At 38.7% G+C, this 16,245-nt stretch overlaps 1 protein-coding gene across 2 annotated transcripts in view; it reads right to left on the bottom strand.

The window, feature by feature from the left end:
* Positions 1-941, bottom strand: part of LOC109833757 (mediator of RNA polymerase II transcription subunit 13) — a 21,809-nt gene extending 20,868 nt beyond the window's left edge. The window contains exons 1-2 of one of the 2 annotated variants that reach the window (XM_020401559.1): positions 771-941; positions 602-690 (exon numbers count right to left, since the gene is read on the bottom strand). In XM_020401559.1, coding sequence (XP_020257148.1) covers positions 602-625 — 24 coding nt within the window. In that variant the 5' untranslated portion in view covers positions 626-690; positions 771-941. The remainder of the gene's footprint in view (positions 1-601; positions 691-770) is intronic. The other variant, XM_020401560.1, reaches the window with a different exon arrangement.

Genomic DNA, 16,245 nt, shown 5'->3' with positions numbered 1-16,245 from the left:
CCCCCCCCCCCTCCCCCAATCTCTTAACTGAAGGGGCTAATTTTCTTTTTCAGAGCAGTTCCAGAGGAAAGCCCTACATTGAAAAATAATATGAGAATACATGACGAAACTACAGTTTCATCCGTGTATATGTAGTAGTTTGACAATGGCCCTTCACATAAAGATATGAAGTAAATAAAATGAAACAAGGTGGAGTACTGCTCTTATTCTTTGTGCAAACCTATAACACTAGGGTCAATTCTCTTTCAAGATATACCATCTAAACTCTAACTTGAATTCCTTTTCCCCTAACATCTTTAAACCAGTCTCTAAGATACAATATTCTTGGTGAATGCTCGACGGTGCAGCTTGCTAAATCTTCTGGGAAAGCAAAAATGTTCAATTAAAACATATCCTCCCATTATGAAAAATTGAAACTTTACACTGCCATGCATTCAGTACCTACATACAATTTATTCAAAACAAAGCCCTCTTTTTAGTTTTTGTCTAGTATTTTCTTGATATCTCGGACACAATGAACAGTTAATGTAACAAATTAACCGAAAAAACACAGTACAACTACAAACGAACAACTGCAGAGAGAAGAAAAATTGAAACTTACGATTCTGAAGACATTCGTCCACATAATTCAACAGACTCAGCTCCCAAAACTCAATCCTTAGCATCAATTAGACAAATTTCACATCTGCACTAAGGAAAAAAGAACGAAGTTGGAATGAAGAACTTCAGTGAAGATCCACTGATTTGACGAGGAGAGAAGACGAATTTACTGGTTAGGGTTAGGGCAAGCGAAGGAGGGGAAGGGGGAGAAGGAATTAGGGCGGGGAAGCGGGTAAACGACCCGCGGTTGTCGCTGCTGGGATCAGCCCTAATTTAGTATTCTTGGCGGTGGTCGCGAACAGAGAAAGGGGAAAGGAAATCGGAGCCTATATAAAATAAACAAAAGGTTAAAAATCCAATAAAATTTTGTTGCCGGGTAAATTGTTTCTCTGCGCGGCCGCTGACTGCGGGTATTGACTTTGGATCCGACCCGTAACCTTGTCTGGCTCCTTTATTACGAGTCTTGCCGTCGGAACCACAATAGGTTCTGGAATTTTAATCGGGAGTGGATCAATTGGTTTAAACTCAATTAATAAAGTAGTTTAGAGGGTACTATTGTGTAAACAGGTTAATACAAGAACAAAGAAGATTACTAAGAACTCAGGTGACAAGTGTAGGCGGTCAAAAAATTACTACAGATAGTTGATCCTCATAAAGCGGAAACGATGAAAGTTACAATCTGACGACTTTCACGATAACAGACGAGAGTTACAATTTGACGACTCTCATACTTCAAAAATCCAAATGCAAATATTACAAAATGACGATCTTTGCAGAACTAAAAAGGATATTACAATTAACGATCTCTTCAAAGCAAAACATGAGGGTCCACATCCGCATTCCAACTTTAAAATACGAGGGTCTACCCCCGCGTTCTAACTCCAAAACCCATAGATCCACCATCGCGTTCCAACTCCAAAACGCGAGGGTCACCCCCGTATTCTAACTCCAAAACGTGAGGCCCACCCCCGCGTTTCATAGGCTAAACGCGAGGGTCGCTCTAGAGCACGATTCTCGCATTTAACCGTTTCAATTACAATTTGAACGGTTCAAAATCGTTTTCCACTTAATGGGGCGATTAAGCCCTCATTATGAAGCAAATTAAGGGGCCTGTTACATCCCTTAAACCCAACAAATAGCTGATTTTACAGATGAAAAAGGGGCTGAAGTTTTGAGGAGTTGGAATTGGCTCTTGAATTCTATATTGAATTTTAAAGATCAAGAGATCAGCTCTTTTCGGCTAAAAGGAATTAATCTCATTTGTCGAAATTAACTTTTTTTAAGAGTTCCTAACTCGGCCAGAGTTTCAACTTTTTTTTAAAGTTCCTAACTTTGCCAGAGTTCAAAACTTGTTTAACAAGTTCTTCCCGACGTAAAGTCAGAAGCGAAGATCAACGTTCCACGAAGCGAAGTGTTTGGATCGTCAACGGGATACAATACTCAAACTCTCACTCCCACCGTCACCAAGAAGAACTCAATATTAAACAAAGGGAAGAATCTTCGTCGATTCTTCTCTCTTTTGTAAATCGGGAAACCGATAAGAAAATTATAATTTCTTTTTCTAAGTAAGTTAGAGAGAGATTACTTTGAGAGATTGTATTCATTCTTTTCCTAAGTCAGTTAGGAAGATTAATACTAATTTATTTCTTAGTTTTCTTGCAATTTTTCCAGCAAACAAAAGATGACGACTCTGCTGGGGAATAGCTTTTTCACCGATGAAGAAGTGGTGACGCAATCTGACACCAAACTCGTGGGGACTACTGTCAAAACTCTGCCCGTTGAGTTTGACCAGGCCAAATATGAAGAGTTCCTCTCCACCGGATCCCTTAGCCCCAAGGCTATGCGCAAGATCCGCAAAGTCTCCAATGAGACTAAGATTCCTCCTATCATCGACTCACCAAAGGAGCGTCTTTCCTTGGGGTCATACTGTTCATACAACCCCCCTTCTGAAGGAGAAGACTTTAGTTCAGCCAAACTCGCCAATTGAGTTAAGTGCCTTCCACCCGTACCTCAGCAAAAGGTATCAGGTCACAAGAGACCAATTGCTGCAACTAACCTGATCAATATAGATGGTGAAGTCATTGCAAAGGCCTTAACTCATACGAAAATGATCGTTGCTTGCCGAATGAGAAAATCCCTACGACTAGCACAACTTAGAGAAAATCGATCAAGTAACCAACGTGAACTTCACATTTGTAAGTCGAGACGCAACCCTGAGCTTAGCGTTTCTACTAAAGAACATGAGCCTCACGTTCACGTGCCCAAACGCGAACCTCAGCTTCGCGTTGCTCAGTCAAAACGCGTATCTCGCATTCAAAGGGATGTTGTACGTGACCCTCACGTCCCAACTCTCAAGCACAGCCCTCGCGTCTCTGCTCTCAAACGCGACCCTCGCATTCAGTTACCTAAACACGACCCTTATGTTTCAGTGTTAAAACCTGACTCTTGTGTTATTAAACGTGATGTGTCAAGTCGCGTTCAGGATGACCGACATGGACTTCAAATCCATGTCCATCAAGAATCAGTCTCGTCCAGCCAAAGACCGGGGGTTCAAAGAAAAACCTCACAAATTGTGAGTAACTCATCTCGAGTCTCTGCAATAGACTTGAGAGAGTTCCTATTAAGAGACGGAGCTATCCAACAAGTCACTCCCGCCTGCCAATACGAGCGACTTATCTCTATAGTCCTTTCAGAATGCTGATGCTGTGCACCTGTAACTAGGTCATCAGTATTCAATCGACTGACAAACGTCACCTTACTAAACTCGTACAAGTGACAACGTTCCTACATGAAGACGACTTTGGAAGAAGAGTACTTTGGAGTCACTTCTAACATGGTGAGTATAGGAAGATACCAATTCCTAGCTCTGAGGAGTCAGAGACGGATCAGTCCCCTGACTTGAAAGAGATCCTGAGTAAGTCTGATGGAATCTATCAACACACTCGAACTCGAAAGGGAGTCATCCCTCCTGTCAACTACCGGAAGTTGGATAAAGGAATTAAGTCTGATGATGGACACTCAGCCATCACAGAATCTCAATCTTCTAGCTCTTTCGTAGAACACGAGAGCTCTGCTTATATGGCGGGACACCCTGATGATCTTAAGACTTGATGAGCAGCAAGTTATGATCAAGTATCAGCAGTGGTCTATCAATGAACTCCGGATCCTGATGGCTCAAATTATCGCAGACAGGGCCAAATTCCAGAAGACAGATTCACAGCCTCAGCATGAATCTTCCCCAAAAGCAGGATCATCTTCATCAAAGAGGAAGAAAAAGTGTTTGATAATGTTGCTTCTGACCAAGAAGCCCACAACTTGGAATCTTCTTCAGAAGAAGGGAGAGAGACTAAGAACGAGCAAAATCTCTAGTCTGCTAAAATGAAAGAACTGGAAGCCCGCCTCAATGTTATCGCCAACTCCAAGATGAGGGAGTTATTAGGCCCTATTCTGCTGAATGAGATACAACCCCTTATCCTCCAAAATTCAAAGTCCCGACCTTACAAGCTTTTGATGGCACATGGTCACCAAACCGACATATCTATTATTTCAAGTCGCAGACTGAGAATGTGATAGCAAATGATGTCGTACTGACTCAATTGTTCATTGGCACCCTTAAGGGAGTTGCTTTTGAATGGTTAATGAAACTGCTTGCATGTATCCAGAAGTGGGAGATCTAAAGAGACTCTTCCTATCAAGATTCTTTGAAGATGATACAGAAGTCTCTGTCCTTACCCTTCTGGCCACTAAGTAGAAGAAGGGAGAGGTCATCAAAGTCTTCATTGAGAGGTTTCAAAGCGTGACTCTGTGATGTCTGACAGGGATAAAATAGTCTACTCTGATGGAAACCTGTCGACATAACTTACAGACGAAACTCCTAGCCTAAATAGGAGTTACAGAGTACCGCTCCTGAAGATAACTAGTCTCCCGAGGGGAACAGGCTCAAGAAATAGTTGTCAGGGTTGAAGCTGGAGAAGAAAGTAAGCAAAAACAACCTGCGCAAATGGTGCCAAGCCTAATCTTTCCGATCAAAAGGGAAAGATACTATGACTACTAAAGCCAATCCTCAACCATCACATGTCAAGGGTAAAGCGTCGGGTCAGCAAAGAGTACCTAAGAAATACTCCCTCAAAGAGGAGCATGTGGTATCTCTATTCAAGCTACTTCAGAAGAGTGGCAAATTGAAACTCACTGAAGTTAAAAAGCCTGAAGAAGTGGGGAAGGTAGATGATCCAAACTACTACATTTACCATAGGATGTTAGGACATTTGACAAAGAGGTGCTACATTTTCAAGGATATCCTACAGGCTCTGGTTGATGCAAAAGTACTCAAGCTGAAGCCAGAATAGAAAACAGTGACCACCAACATGGTGTTAGTCCAACTCGGGAGTTTTCCACCCGTTCAAGCTCCAATCGGTATGATCCTGATCCCTAATAGGGAGCTACACCTGATAAACACTGACCCACATAGTTAGAAAAATAAAGGGTTGGTACCCTTTGCTACTCCGAAATGAGAAATAATGTGAGTCCATCCCGATCTACTTGATGACCAGCAGTGAACAAGTGTGTTAGGAAAAGCTAGGAGAAAGAATGTCTAGCCTTGGTGTTCGCCGTCTAGAAAATGCGACACTACCTAGTCGGACAATTAATCCATGTCATATCCAAGATAAATCCATTGAGGATGCTTATGACGAGACCGTCTTCATTGAACTGGCGTCTCGCAAAATGGGCCATACTGTTATCGTAGTATGAGATGCGATTCATGCTTCAAAAGGTTGTTAAAGGACGAGCCCTGACAGATTTCTTAGTTAACCATTCGGTACCAGATTCTTCTAAGTTATATGAAGATCTCCCAGATGAGACAGCAGAAGCTTGCATGACCTAACAAATAGAAGCCAAGCAAGTATGAAAATTATTCTTTGATGGTGCATCAAGAGCATGACCTGACGGAAGAATCATACCCGGAGTGGAGTTGTATTTGTATCCCCAAATGGATTCGTGATTCCAAAAGGATCCTCCTTAACCGAGCTACGTACCAACAATGTGACAGAGTATAACGCTTTGTTTTAAGGGATGCAGGTGGCTGAGGAACTCAACATCCGACATCTCGAGGCCTATGATGATTCTCAACTCATTGGGAATCAAGTTCGAGGAGAATATGAAGTGCGCAATGAGGATTTGCTCCTATACCACTTCGTAGCGCTAAAGTTAGCCTAAAAGTTTGAGGGCTTCTTCATCGGATACATTCCGCGAATCTAAAACGCCTATGCAGATGCCTTAGCCTCAGTGGCAACTTCATTAGCATTGCCATCAAAGACAAAAACAAAGATATTCGTCGCAGGTCGTGACTTGTATCACCCCAAATTCCCTTTAGAAGATTACTCAGAAGAGACAATATCAGGAATTATTTGTGAAACTTCCATCGATTTTGAACCGATGGACTGGAGATTCTAGTATATTGATTATGTCTTGTACTGCATACTTCCTGACATCCCAAAGAAGTGGCTGCCATCAAACGGAAAGCCCTTCAATTCTACTATAATGCGGTTTCTCAAACTTTGTATTAAAAATCACATGATGAAGTTTTGTTTCATTGTCTTTCCAAAAAAGAAGCGCAATAAGATCTCAAAGAAGCTCACGACGGGATATGTGGAGCTCATCAGCCTGATCTAAATTAGGGGATTGACTCCAAAGACTTGGCTATTATCAGCCAAAAATGATGGCAGACGCCGTTGATTATGCTAAACAATGTCATGCATGCCAAATCCATGTTGACTTCATCTATCAAGCACCAGGGAATCTGCATCCGGTATTTCCATCTTGACCATTTGAGATATGGAGAATGGATATCGTTGGACCCATCTCCCTACCAACATCCAAGGGACATCGGTTTATCTTGACAGTAACTGATTACTTCTCCAAGTGGGCATAAGCATACCTTTGAAAGAAGTTAAAACTTCAAACATGATCAAATTCATTAAACATTACGTTATCTATTGCTTTAGCGTACCAAGATGAATAGTTCACAACAATGGAACTCAATTTGTCGGCTACAATTTCTAGAGATTCTGCAACAAGTTTAGAATCCAAAGTATCACATCAACGGCATATTATCCAAAGGTTTATCTCTAAAAAATCATTGTGAAGCTTCTCAAAAAGTTTGTCTCTAAAAATCAACGTGATTGGGACTAAAAACTTGGTGAATGTCTATGTGCTTATCACACAACGGTAAGAACCCCGACAAAAGCTACTCCCTTTTCTTTGGTTTATGGATGTGAAGTCGTATTACCATTAGAAATTCAGATCCCATTCCTAAGAGTTGCTCTTGTAACCGGAATGACCGATGAAGAACAATATCGACTACGCCTCCAAGAACTGGAAACGTTAGACGATAAGCGGCTTCAAGCCCAATAACAGATCGAGTTATACCAAGCTTGAATCTCAAAATCCTATAACAAAAATGTCAAATAAATGATCTTTAAAAAAGACTACCTGATCTTAGCAGTCAGACGACCTATGGTCACGATACATAAGACAAAAGGTAAATTCAATCCCAAATAGGAAGGACACTTCGTAGTAGAGTTAGTCTACTTGAATGGAGCTTACAGTCTCATTAATCAGAAAGGCGATAGCCTCATGATGCCAATTAATGAGAAATTTTTCAAAAAATATTACTCATAAAAAATCATGAGACTCCATTTTTCCTCCCCTGCTCAGTCTAAAAAGAGAAATTAAACTCGCTCAAGACTGGGGGTTGGTTACTTGGAATTCATTGGATTAAGAGTAACGAATCTTCTAAGTTGTCATATTTAACAAAACATCTCTGTCAACTATAAAAATCTTTCTCATCTAACTTATCAATCTTCCTCAATAAGATGATAAGGCCACAACACTATCAAGTTAACAGTACACCTCTGATAGTCGAAATCTCTACACATCCCTAATAGATGGTTAAACAAAATCAACTTATCAATCTTATCCAACAAGATGATAAGACTACAAAAGTTGACATGTTTAACAAAACACATCTGCCAACTACAAAATTCACAAAACCATCCCTAGACAATATATCATCGAGTTAACATCACACTTCTGACGATTAAGATCCCATGGAGTTCGAATCCAGATTGTCTCATTCTTGATATAGCAAGCTTTTCCAAACCAAATCAACTTATCAATCTTTTCCAATAAGATAATAAGTCCACAAAGTTGCTCAAATCGTAACACAATCCTGTCAGGTTAATAATACACATGTGACAGTCAAAATCTCTACATGTCCCCAAGGAGTTTGAATCAATATTCTGATATAACCAAAAAATCATCAAGTTAACACCACATCACTGATGATAAAATTAACTTATCAACTCTCTTCAATAGAGCGATAAGTTCACAAAAATCTTGTTCAAATCACAATTACAAAAAAACATCAAGTTAACATCACACCTCTGATGATAAAATCAACTTATCAATTCTCTCCAATAGAGTGATAAGTCATCAAAATTCTTGTTAATATCACAAGCATATTAAACCATTAAGTTAACATCACACGTCTGATGACGAACTCAACTTATCAATCCTCCTCAAGGATGATAAGTCCATAAAATATCTGTTATATTAACATTACACCTCTAACAGTTAAACTCGACCTTCGCGTCTTTAAAGATAAAACGCGGATCTTGCATATCAAATTGCTCAACGATCAAAGCAATAAGGACTACTACTTTCTCAGAATCAGACAAAGAAGATACCCAAAATATTTTGAAAATTCATTATAGTCAACCGCGAACTTTCAAAAACTTTGGAAGGGGTTCTGTAGACTGTCAAAAAATTTATTGCAGATAGCTGATCCTCACAAAGCGCTGACGATGAAAGCTATAATCTGTCGACTTTTACGACAATAGACGAGAGTTACAATTTCACGATTCTCATACTTCAAAAAGCCAAATGCAAAGATTACAAAATGATGATCTTTGCAGGACTTAAAAAGGAGATTACAATTAATGATCTCTTCAAAGCAAAACGCGAGGGTCCACCCCCATGTTCCAACTCCAAAACGCGAGGGTCCACCCCCGCGTTCTAACTCCAAAACACGAGGGTCACCCCCGTGTACCAACTCCAAAACACGAAGGTGAAAGTACCCTAGGGGGTGAATAGGGTTATTGATAATCTTATTAGATATTAATGTAGATTAAAATTAATTAACAAATATATCCTAACAATGATGATATTCAATAAGATATATGCAAGAATATATATGCAAAGGGGAAAATAAACAATAAATAATATAAACAAATAGCGAACATAAAGAGCAATCCAAACATAATAATATGATCACGGAGTTCGGACCTTCCGTCCTACGTCTCCGCTCCCCACTTCCATGGAGAACTCCACTATCGACACACTCGGTTTGGAAGTCGGAACTTCTCTACACACTCGGTTTTCTAGCTCATCAAAAACTCTACAAATCTCTCACAATGTACATACACAAACTACAACCTCAAGTGTTGGTCCTCACGTATCGCCTCCCTCAAGTGCTCGGCTTCACTATCTCTCTCTAGGCTTTACTACCGACGCCACTCCTCTTGGTATCGACTACGTCCTCACCACACACTCCTCTTGGTGTAAATGTGTATTACAAGGTGATTCTCACAAATGAAGCTCAAGTACAATGATTTGTTCTCTAACAATGAATGAGAACACTATGAAGCCCACTCTCACTAAATCACTCACCACAACCCAACAATATATTGTATGAATAATATTAAAAGCTCAATTGAGGTGTGAGTGATAAATGCGACCAATAAAATTCTAACTCAAATAAAACTAGCTAAGATATGAATATGAAAATCCAAAGATAAATAAGCTAGATAAAAGAGTTAGAAATCTTCTTTATAAACACAAGGAGCTGTAGATAGATGATGAGGATGAATTCCTCAGTTGAAATCCAAAGCTTCCTCCTTGTGAAAAACTCCTCTTTTGAAACAAACTTAAAATAATGCTTAAACACAAACTAAACTCTTTCAAAACTTAATTAACCAATTTTCTTCCTTGGTTTAAGAGTTGAATGCACTAGGGTATTTATAGGCACTCAAGACATCAGCCAAAAGACAAAACAACTGAAAAAAAAAAATTTGAAAACTGAGAAAAAGACAAAACAACTCAAAAAATAAAAATCTGGAAACTACATAAAACTAGCCGTTGGAAGGCTTATCAGTCGACCGACGGGTCTCATCAGTCAACTGATGAGCTGACTATTACAGGCAATCGGCAGTGTATCAGTTGACTGATGACCTTTTTATCAGTCGACTGATGGATCATCAGTCGACTGGTCAGTCGACCAAAATGAAACAGAGACTTTTGATGATTGCAGACACTTTTATCAATCGACACATCAGTCGACTGTCAACTGATGTCATCAGTCGACTATCGACTGATGTCCTCAGTCGACTGACCAGTCGACTGATAACAGGTTATCAACCTAAATTGATTTTGAAATTGAATTTCAAGGCTCTGTAAAAAATAGTAAATAAATTCCAAAAAATATGAAACTTTGTAAATAGTTTATAAACATTTTGACAAACTTGTTCGGAAAGGAATTTTATAAAAAGGTCCTCATATTTGTGAAAACTCAATGTTTATCAAAAATATACATAATACATGTTTTTAATGAATCTTGAAAATAAAGTTTGACATGTAAGAACATGTGGAAACTTTATAAAATGTTTTTATAAACATTATAAAATATGAATGTAATGTAAACAAGATTAATAACCAATATTGCATTGTTTTCTCAAATAAACTCATTTTGTAATAAATCAAAATTGTGTGTGTGTGTATATATTGAGCTTGAAATATATTCACACATTATACGCTACAAAATAACTAATATACCAAAGCTTGATAGATCTTCAATATGCTCGTCTTGGTAAACTTGCGGATGAAGCTTGAACTTGGATCTTGACTTGAATGCATAGCTTCACTCCACAATCCCGCCAACCTCCATTGGATATTATCGTTATGACGTAATTCCATCTATCCTCCAACATCATATTGTTTGTCTAGAATACCTAATAAGAAAATATAAACACTAGACAAACAATATTAGGAATTGTTTGTAATACCTAATAAGAAAATATAAACACTAGACAAACAATATTAGGAATTGTTTGTAATCATCAAAACAAGATTAGAAGATGTAGGAATTGTTTGTAATCATCAAAACAAGATTAGAAGATGTAGGCTCATAACATGAGACCTAACAGAAGGTCCATCCCTGTGTTTCCAAAACGTGAGGGTCACCCCCGCGTTCTAACTCCAAAATACAAGGCACACCCCCGCGTTTCATAGGCTAAACGCGAGGGTTGCTCTAGAACGCAATTCTCACATTTGACCATTTCAATTGCAATTTGAATGGTTCAAAACCGTTTTCTATTTAATGGGGGTGATTAAGGCCCCATTATGGAGCAAATTAAGAGGTCAGTTACACCCCTTAAACCCTATACATAGCTGGTTTTACAGCTGAAAAAGGGCTGGAGTTTTGAGGGGTTGGAATTGGCTCTTGAATTCTATATTGAATTTTAAAGATCAAGAGATTGGCTCTTTTCGGCTTAAAGGGATTAATCTCCTTTGTCGAAATTAACTCTTTTTAAGAGCTCCTAACTTGGCCAGAGTTTAACTTTTTTTTAAAGTTCCTAACTTGGCCAGAGTTCAAAACTTGTTTAACAAGTTCTTCCTGATGTAAAGTCAGAAGCGAAGATCAACGTTCCATGAAGCGAAGTATTCGGATTGTCAACAGGATACAAGACTCAAACTTCTACCACCAACAAGAAGAACCTAATATTAAACAAAGGGAAGAATCTTCGTTAATTCTTCTATCTTTTGTAAATCGGGAAACCGATAAGAAAATTATAATTTCTTTTTCTAAGTCAGTTAGAGAGAGATTACTTTGAAAGATTGTATTCATTCTTTTTTTAAGTCAGTTAGGAAGATTAATACTAATTTATTTCTCATTTTTCTTGAAATTTTTCCCGCAAACAACAAGATTCAAATAACCAAACTTAGAATAAGTTGAAGATAATTTTGTTAGAGCGCGAGATGTCGCTTACAGATGCTAACTCCTCCCCATTGTTGAGTGGGTTTTGATAAACTGAGCACATGTCGCCAAAGATGAGTTCTAAAGGGTCGAGATTTGGTCATTTTTAAATACCCTCCAACATTCGAGTCAGTGTTTTAAAAATAACAATTTTCGCTAATGTAAAAGTTGGAGATCTATATAAACATTCTCTAGAATTTATCCCTTTTTGAGAGAGAGAGAGAGAGAGAGAGAGAGAGAGAGAGAGAGAGAGAGAGAGAGAGAGAGAGAGATTCGTAGAATGTAAAAAACGGTTGTTGTATACGTCTAATATGGCAGGGCTAGTTATTAGATGATAAATGTCGATATAAGATCTGTCAATGTTATTTATTTGATGGCAATGTGCCCATGCACTAATCCAAGTTGAGGCTTTAGTGACACAGCCGCGTAGATTCAACGGGTCATTTGATTTGAAATGTAGCACCATTTGTGCTAATAAGAGAAAGCATAAGCATCGAGTGTCAGATATTGGAATTCCTTAGCAATTGGTCTTAGCCTGTAGCTTTATACTATAACAGCACATTCATAGACGCATAGGCGTATCTACAATTAACACTCATCTTACATTATAGATCATGCCACTCAATCCCTTCTCCCCATAATGTCGATATATGATCTGTCAATGTTATTTATTTGATGGCAATGTGCCCATGCACTAATCCAAGTTGAGGCTTTAGTGACACAGCCGCGTAGATTCAACGGGTCATTTGATTTGAAATGTAGCACCATTTGTGCTAATAAGAGAAAGCATAAGCATCGAGTGTCAGATATTGGAATTCCTTAGCAATTGGTCTTAGCCTGTAGCTTTATACTATAACAGCACATTCATAGACGCGTAGGCATATCTACAATTAACACTCATCTTACATTATAGATCATGCCACTCAATTAGCACCATTTTTTTTTGTTTCCCCTCCACTTAAAAGTGAGGGCCGAAAATGAACATCTAATTTCCATTAAGGGCCTGTTTGGTTATTTCCTAAAAAATCAAGAAATAGAAATGAAAACCAAGAAAACTCAAAAAGTACAATTTTATCCATTTCCATCCCTAAATCCCACCCACAACATCTAATAAAATATTATTTTTATCCAACAACTCATCCACCACATCTAATAAAATATTATTTTCATCCAACAACTCATCCACCATATCCATCACATCTAATAAAATATTATTTTCATCCAACAACTCATCCATCACATCTAATAAAATATTATTTTTATCCACAACATCACTCAACTCATCTCATCTCATCATTTCAAATCACTCATATCATTCAATAAGATGGTGACAACTCATCTCATCTCATTAACATTTTATTTCCATCTATTTCCTCCCAAAAAGCTAGGAAAACAATTCCCTTAAGTGTGGATCACATCATCCAATAATATAATGACAACCCATCTCATCTCATCTATTTTCTTATTTTTAAGGATGAACCAAACAAAAGAAAACAACCTATTAAAAGAAATAGATTTCTTAGAACCAAACAAAAGAAAACAACCTATTAAAAGAAATAGATTTCTTATAATTCATTTCCTTATTTTTTTTCGCCAACCAAACAACATCAAAACAAGTTTTCTTAAAAAACCACTCACATCATCCTATAATAAGGTGACAACTCATCTCATCTCATCTCCATTTCTTTGATTTTCTTCTTTTTTTAGCAAACCAAACACTCCCAAAATAATTCTTTTTAGAAATAGTTTTCCATTTCTTTGATTTCCCACTTTTTTTAGGCAAACAAACAGACCCTAACTCAATTGTTACTAGCATCCTGACGCGCCTTGCATGTATGATATGATAAACATTTGTGCATGTTGATGTCCTGACATCCAACATTGATTAGCGGGTAATCCCGAGTTTAGCAAGAGGGTTTAAGGTCAATATGAGTGATGTGAGTTCCTTCATCTCTTTTTGATGGCCGGTCTCCTATCTGTATAAGAGAGCTGTACAATAATACTCGTTAGAGAACCGAAGTTGGGTTCTCTAGTGGTTCCTCCAATGATCAAGTCAGTATTTGAGCGTGAGTGGAGAAGATACCAATGAACTGAAAATAGTTAAGTATGCAGAAGTTGCATACTTGTGATCCCCTATGGGCTTCCTCCGGTCTCTCCTCTCTGCTAGTAGGCAATGTGCCCATATATATACCAAGCTGAGACGGGTAAATATGTAACTGTGATTGAGTCTAGGCAGGCGACTAACTCGGCAGACAACTGACAGGTGTCAGCTATGGGTGGCATGGGTCATCCAAGTGGTTAGTGCAAAACGATAGTAGCTGCTTGGTGCTGACTGGGTTTGATAAGTCATGAAGACTATGGAGACTAGAGCAATATGACTTTGATCGTGCATATAATGAGATGGTGATTGGTTGTCGGCGGGCGATTCGAGGATGTACCGCCTCTCTAGTCGTCTAGCTGAAGGCCGACAAACAACACCTTTTTGGTCAGTTACGCAAGTTATAGGCTAATATAGCAAGTTGAGTGTGAAGTCTTGAGGGCTCAACCTGGAGAATAGGTCGACAAGTATTGCCTCTCGAGTCGGCTACGTAAGTTGTCAGCCTATGGAGTCGACTGCAGAAGCGGATCGAGTCGTCTGGGCTCTAATCATGTATGATCTAGCGTGGAGCAGGGGAAGTGTTGATTACATATGCAATGAGTCATCCTTCATTGAATGTGGTGGAGATTGAGGAGGTATGGGGGGTGATGAGTCATGGTGACTCGTAGCACTCGCAATGATGAGGATAGACACCTGTCGCTGTGAAATTCAAGGTCGAACTGCCTCTCGACTCGGCTCTGCGAGAGGGATGACAAGTATCGCCTCTTTAGTCGGCCTCGCAAGATGTCAACCCAATTCTGAGTGAATGAGAGTGGTCGACTCGATTGATGAGGTCGAGTGGGAGCTGGTCTCGACTCGGCTTGGCTCAGGAGGAGTCGAGTGTCCAGGCTATACGAGTCGCCTCTGGCGAGGGTGAGCCCGTGTGATTGATTAATGTTGTCACAAGACACGTGTCGACTCCAAGAGGAGAATTAACACTTAGGTTAATTAATGTCATAACATTGCATAAAAATTTATTAATACCTTAATACTCAACATTAATACATGGATGAACAATAGTTTCAAAAATGAGAGAGCGGAAATTTGGTAAGGTCTGTGATTCTGAAAAATTGAGATGGTTATTCTTAAATAGTTGGGATAGTTATAAATCAATTTAATTTTCTCCCCTTCCAAACTTGTTCCTTTACTAAATTGTAAATTATGGAAAGTTATGTATATAATATTTGGGATGTAATTGGAATTCTTTTGAAGAGTGACTTATAAATAGAACATTAAAGAGAGCTTGACCTAAATATTCGTAATATTTATGGGCTAAAAATCAGGCCCACGATTGAGAATCCTTTATGGAATCGTAAAATCTTTGAAGTGGGCTTAATAGGGAAAAAATAAATATATGCCACAAGGCATACATATAGGCCTGCAATCACGTTTACTAACCGCCCATTTGCGTGTTTAAGGTCCTATCTTAAATTGATCAATTTTATTTTTTAACTATTCCAAACCATATGCATACTGAAAAAAGAATGAAAATATTTTTAGTTTCTTTCACCCTGGGTTTATTCATTTTCTTTCCCCATACGACATACTAGAACGTGTATTTGATTGGTTTTTAAGCATTTGTAAGTTGGTTCTTTTTTCAGTGAAAATCATTTTTTAAATAGGTTAAATCGACAAGAACACTTTCAAAACTATTTTTATATACAAAAAGCACCTTATACGAGGTGTTTAGCTTTCAATTAACCACTTTAGAGCAATTTCTGTTAAATTTTTATTCAAAATAGGAAAATGCTAGAGACACACCCCCTAACCACACCTCCAACCACACTCCTCTCTTGTTACAGTACACTAGAGCCCACATAAGAATTTTAAAAAATTCTCATATGAGCCCCAGTGCACTGTAGCGAGAGAAGAGTGTGGTTAGGGGTGTGGTTGAGGGTGTGACTGTAGCGCCTCCCTTCAAAATACCCCCACCCTCATCGATCTCCATGCATCCTTATTTCTTCTCCCACCTCGTTTGCACTATCTCCACCATCCTCCTCCTCTGCCCCATCTCATTTCTTCTCCACCTGTCCTCCTTCCTCCATCTGCCCTCCTCGCCTCCTTCTCTGTCACATCTTATCCCTGTTCTTTCCTCATCAATTCCACTTTCACCTTCCTCACTTCCCTTTCCACTCACCCTCCTCGTCCATATATTTTAACCATGGTTTGCATGAAAAGATAATGAAAGCGGAGGTCGGATGGGTGAAGAGGCAGAAGAGAGGGTGGATATGGGGTGGGCCGGATAGTTGGCGGCCAGTTAAAAAGGAGAAGGGAGCTAGAAGTGAGTGGGTTGTTTTCGAAAGATAGGATAAAAATTTAAATAGAAATTGTCATGAAGTGGTAGATTATAAGATAAATCCACTTTTAAGATGGTTTATGTATTAAAATAACTTTGAAAATGGTTACTATTGATTTGACC

This window comes from Asparagus officinalis, chromosome 3 (assembly GCF_001876935.1).
Source record: "Asparagus officinalis chromosome 3, Aspof.V1, whole genome shotgun sequence".
Taxonomy (NCBI): Eukaryota; Viridiplantae; Streptophyta; class Magnoliopsida; order Asparagales; family Asparagaceae; genus Asparagus; species Asparagus officinalis.
Note: the sequence above shows the minus strand (reverse complement) of the source record. Positions and strands in the feature narration are given on the sequence as shown.